Source organism: Trachypithecus francoisi, unplaced genomic scaffold (genome assembly GCF_009764315.1).
Source record: "Trachypithecus francoisi isolate TF-2019V2 unplaced genomic scaffold, Tfra_2.0 Lachesis_group15, whole genome shotgun sequence".
In the NCBI taxonomy this organism is placed as follows: Eukaryota; Metazoa; Chordata; class Mammalia; order Primates; family Cercopithecidae; genus Trachypithecus; species Trachypithecus francoisi.
Window position 1 is genome coordinate 77,379,564 of NW_022681460.1, and position 5,188 is coordinate 77,384,751.

A 5,188-nucleotide genomic window follows, 5' to 3' on the forward strand; every position below is an offset into this window, starting at 1 on the left:
TGGATCTGGGGACGAGGATCGCTGAGTTTGTTTACAGAGCAGAGACGCCTCAGCTCGGATGCCAAAGCTACCAAGAGCTGCAAACGCAAACTTAGCAGAAGCACACGTACCCCGGGAGCGGCGGGTGGGCCCGAAAGCGCGGACTGGAATTCCAGGGCGCGGGAGCGGGGTTGGCCGGGCCCGCGAGCGCGCTCCGTCCACCTGCAGCCGCTGCCGCTCCCCGCCCCCAGCTCCTGTCCTTGAAAGGAGTGGAGGAAAAAAATGCATCTACACGCGGTGATCTAGAGTAGGTCTACCTACTGTCCGTATGAAAACACAAAGGCACAACCTAGGAAAGGGCAGTCAGGAAAGGGCGCATTATTTGTCCAGATCTTTAAAACCCAACTCGAGGAAGCACAGCCATTCTTCGCAGTCTGGGGAAGCTTTTGCAAAACCGGGGAGGCAGAAGGGCACTCTGGCGGGCGGGGGCGCTGGGCGAGTCCCCTTTTCCCGTAGAGGGCCGGCCAGATCGTTGTGAGCCGAGTGAGAGAGCTGGGGGTGGGGAAGATCCAACCAGAGTGGGGCGGTGAGCTCTCCCCGTTCCTATCCAGGCAGGCGCTACCTTCGGGCGGGGCGGCCGGGGAGGATTTCCCCCATGCCTCGGGGGTGACTGAGCTAACCTTGCGTGTCTGGGCCGGGAAGAAACCAGAGTCGGGGAGCGACGGGGCGACTGGGCGGCCCCCGGGCCCCGCAGCCTCTGCGCACGTGCCGCGGGTGGCGGGGACGCGGCTCCCAGACCCGGTCCAGGGTGTCCGCGGTATTCCGAAATCCGCGTCTTGGCGCCGCCCGCCCTGGAGGCTCTCGCTCCGCCCTTCCTGAAATGCCTATATTAACTGTGGCCAAAGCCCTAAGAAACACAGCTCATTGTTGGCAGCTGCCGGGCGGTCCTGCCGAGCTGTGAGGGCAGCGGAGGGGAAATAAAAGGGAACGGCTCCGAATCTGCCCCAGCGGCCGCTGCGAGACCTCGGCGCCGACATCGCGACAGCGAAGCGTTTTGCACGCCAAGAAGGCCCCCTCTATGTGCTGCTGAGCTGGTCCTGGACCCGACGAGCCCGCCCTCGGTCTTCGGAGCAGAAATCGCAAAAACGGAAGGTAAGCGCGACGGGCGAAGCTGGCTGGGGCTCTTGCCAGCCCAGTCCTCCGAGGGCAGGGTTTGCCCGGAGGAAGAGCGTGAGGCGAAGCTGGGGAATAACAACAGGATGTGCAACAACAGGATGAGGAGGGCTGATTTAATGCCTGAAGTTCGCGGCAGGGCTACGGGGCACTTCCTTTATTAGGCCACTTCGGGGAGCAGAGGGGGTGTGGGCTCGGGTCCCCCCGCCCGATCTCAGGGGAAGGGGCTGTTTATGCAGTGCTCGGCTATGTTATGAGTGGCAGCTCCTCCGTGGTGGCGAGCTCGGGTGCACAGGCTGCTAGTGGGATCTTGTGGGGGGTGGTTTGCAGCCGACGTGCGCCCGGGAATCCTGGGGGGCAGAGGCGGGCAAAAGTGGGGTGCGCTGTGGTGGGCGACACGTGTGGCGCGGGTCTCATCGTCTGCCCTTTTGACTTCCAGGACTGGAAATGGCAGACCATATGATGGCCATGAACCACGGGCGCTTCCCCGACGGCACCAATGGGCTGCACCACCACCCTGCCCACCGCATGGGCATGGGGCAGTTCCCGAGCCCCCATCACCACCAGCAGCAGCAGCCCCAGCACGCTTTCAACGCCCTGATGGGCGAGCACATACACTACGGCGCGGGCAACATGAATGCCACGAGCGGCATCAGGCATGCGATGGGGCCGGGGACTGTGAACGGAGGGCACCCCCCGAGCGCCCTGGCCCCCGCGGCCAGGTTTAACAACTCCCAGTTCATGGGCCCCCCGGTGGCCAGTCAGGGAGGCTCCCTGCCGGCCAGCATGCAGCTGCAGAAGCTCAACAACCAGTATTTCAACCATCACCCCTACCCCCACAACCACTACATGCCGGATTTGCACCCTGCTGCAGGCCACCAGATGAACGGGACAAACCAGCACTTCCGAGATTGCAACCCCAAGCACAGCGGCGGCAGCAGCACCCCCGGCGGCTCGGGCGGCAGCAGCACCCCCGGCGGCTCGGGCGGCAGCTCGGGCGGCGGCGCGGGCAGCAGCAACAGCGGCGGCGGCAGCGGCGGCAGCAACATGCCCGCCTCCGTGGCCCACGTCCCTGCTGCAATGCTGCCGCCCAATGTCATAGACACTGATTTCATCGACGAGGAAGTTCTTATGTCCTTGGTGATAGAAATGGGTTTGGACCGCATCAAAGAGCTGCCCGAACTCTGGCTGGGGCAAAACGAGTTTGATTTTATGACGGACTTCGTGTGCAAACAGCAGCCTAGCAGAGTGAGCTGTTGACTCGATCGAAACCCCAGCGAAAGAAATCAAACCCCCAACTTCTTCTTCGTTGTGAATTAAAAGAAACATTCCCTTAGACACAGTATCTCACTTTTCAGATCTTGAAAGGTTTGAGAACTCGGAAACAAAGTAAACTATAGACTTGTACAAATTGGTTTAAAAAAATTGCTGCCACTTTTTTTTTCCTGTTTTTGTTTCGTTTTTGTAGCCTTGACATTCACCTCCCTTATGTAGTTGAAATATCTAGCTAACTTGGTCCTTTTCGTTGTTTGTTTTTACTCCTTTCCCTCACTTTCTCCAGTGCTCAACTGTGTTAGATATTAATCTTGGCAAACTGCTTAATCTTGTGGATTTTGTAGATGGTTTCAAATGACTGAACTGCATTCAGATTTACAAGTGAAAGGAAAAATTGCATTAGTTGGTTGCATGAACTTTGAAGGGCAGATATTACTGCACAAACTCTGCCATCTCGCTTCATTTTTTTAACTATGCATTTGAGTACAGACTAATTTTTAAAATACGCTAAACTGGAAGATTAAACAGATGTGGGCCAAACTGTTCTGGATCAGGAAAAGTCATACTGTTCACTTTCAAGTTGGCTGTCCCCCCTACCCACCCCCCGCCCCCATATGTACAGATGATAATAGGGTGTGGAATGTCGTCAGTGGCAAACATTTCACAGATTTTTATTTTGTTTCTGTCTTCAACATTTTGACACTGTGCTAATAGTTATATTCAGTACATGAAAAGATACTACTGTGTTGAAAGCTTTTTAGGAAATTTTGACAGTATTTTTGTACAAAACATTTTTTTGAAAAAATACTTGTTAATTTATTCTATTTTAATTTGCCAATGTCAATAAAAAGTTAAGAAATAACTTGTTTTCCAGAAGTCATTTGGGAGTGATTGTTACCTTTGGTGGCTTTTTTCCCCGTCTTTTAGTTGAACACCTTATTGATGAGAGTAAGCATTCCAAAGGATAAATTACAGGACACTAAAACAGGTCATGATGAGCTTAAGCGGAGAGCAGGATTTAACATAATTGGCATAATGCTTCATTGTTATCATTGTAACATGCCTCTTGGTGTGCTTTAATCAAAAGCTGCAAAGTTGTCACAGTGCTTTTTTTTTTCCTTAATTGCCATCATATCAAGTGTACTCCAGAGTTAGAAAGGTTTGCAATATTCAACATTATCTTTTTCAATGGACAGGAGACAAAAAAATCAAGTGTTTCTGTTTATACCTGATTCAACTACTTAAATGGAGGTAGATTGGAATAATATACTGATTGATTGATGGGGGTGGCATTAAATATAAATCTACCTCGATCTCCAGTGATGATAGTTTTATTTTTCAGCGAAAGTGCCAAGGATAGGTACATATTTTCTAGGGTAATCCCTGAAACAGTGTCTGACTGGTTTATAGTTCTGAGAGGAAGAGGGGGCAGAATTCTGCCTTGAGGCTTTCCATTTTGTCCTATAATATTTAAAAATGTACTCAGGTTGACTCAAAGGTCAAATTACAATCTTTACAAGATGTTCCCTCTTAAGCATGCCCTGTTCTCCTGAATTCTGAGCTTTTCCTGTTGCATGCATGGGATGCAAAGCACCTAAAAATAATATTTTAATTTTACCTAGATAGATGACTTACTTACCAAGAAGACCATAGCTACAACTAAGTGGGTGTCAAGTTTTGCCTTATATAATCAAGCGAAGGAAAAAGTAATAGTGTGAAAATCTCAAATTATCCCAGGTGGAAGGAGAAGGAATTTTGTTTTTCTCCTTCATGTTTCCATGGTTTATGTTTATAAGAGCAACACACCTACCTTCAAGAAAAAATACAGACTTTTATACGTAACTTACTAGGGGAAGTAAAAAATGTAGGTTGAAGAAAATCTTACAAAAAATGCTTTAAAAACCCATTTCATTTAGACTTCGATTCTCATCTTAAATTCCATAGTTTATAAGAAATCAGGAGGAGCGGATATTTAGAAGTGTTACGAGAGAGTAAGTTGGGCATAAAGGCTGCTTTAAGTATAATTCAGATCATCTACATTTTATAATTCTATTTCCAAGGCAGGCCATGTAAAATTAAAATGCACACACTCCACTGGGTTTTTTATATACCTCTATAATTGACACTTTCTTATTTAAAATTATGTTCAAATAATTTCTGAAAATATACTGAATCATCCAAAACTCTTTTTACCCCACTTTAAAAACTGATCCAGATTTCCACATTAATAGTTAAAGCTGAAGTTTTCTTCAGCTAAGACATGTCAATACTAAATCTGCAATCAGCTATAAATCTTTCTGGCTAAGCTTTTTCACAGTAAGTTTTTCTTTCTCTTTTTTTTTCCAGAGGCTCAAGTGAAAAAATATGTTTGCATACATATTAATACAACAACTCCTATCCTTTTTCACTAGTGCCAGGAAAAAAGGAAAGCGATTAAAGGCATTGTTTTTTTGCATAAAGAAGCAAAAGAATTGTCTTGCCACCACCCTTCATTTATTCTGCCAGGGAATAAGCCACAACACCTGCTCTGTCACTAAATTCCTCCTGCTGCTCAAACGCCGGAACACGTATGTGGAGCTGCAGAGCCCAAGGAACTATTATTAGCTCTTGAGCCCATCCCTACCAGAACAGAGGACTCAAACAGAGGAGCTGGGCTAAAAAGCACAATTTGTCTTTAGTACAAATACAATGCTCCCCCACCCCCATTCACTTGAATGATCTGTTTCATTAAAAACTCTTTCTTGATCGACAATTGAGCAGA

The 5,188-nt window shown here is 48.5% G+C and overlaps 1 protein-coding gene across 1 annotated transcript; it reads left to right on the forward strand.

Moving 5' to 3' along the window:
* The first annotated feature begins 896 nt into the window (after positions 1 to 896).
* Positions 897 to 3,289, forward strand: CITED2 (Cbp/p300 interacting transactivator with Glu/Asp rich carboxy-terminal domain 2). The gene is made up of 2 exons (XM_033235288.1): positions 897 to 1,131; positions 1,592 to 3,289. Exon 2 carries the CDS (start codon positions 1,600 to 1,602, stop codon positions 2,410 to 2,412), a length of 813 nt encoding a protein of 270 aa, XP_033091179.1. The 5' UTR covers positions 897 to 1,131; positions 1,592 to 1,599; the 3' UTR covers positions 2,413 to 3,289.
* Positions 3,290 to 5,188: the final 1,899 nt, after the last annotated feature.

Excerpts from the sequence above, each read along its gene's own strand:
- CITED2 (XM_033235288.1), top strand. The coding sequence starts at position 1,600 with ATGGCAGACCATATGATGGCCATGAACCACGGGCGCTTCCCCGACGGC.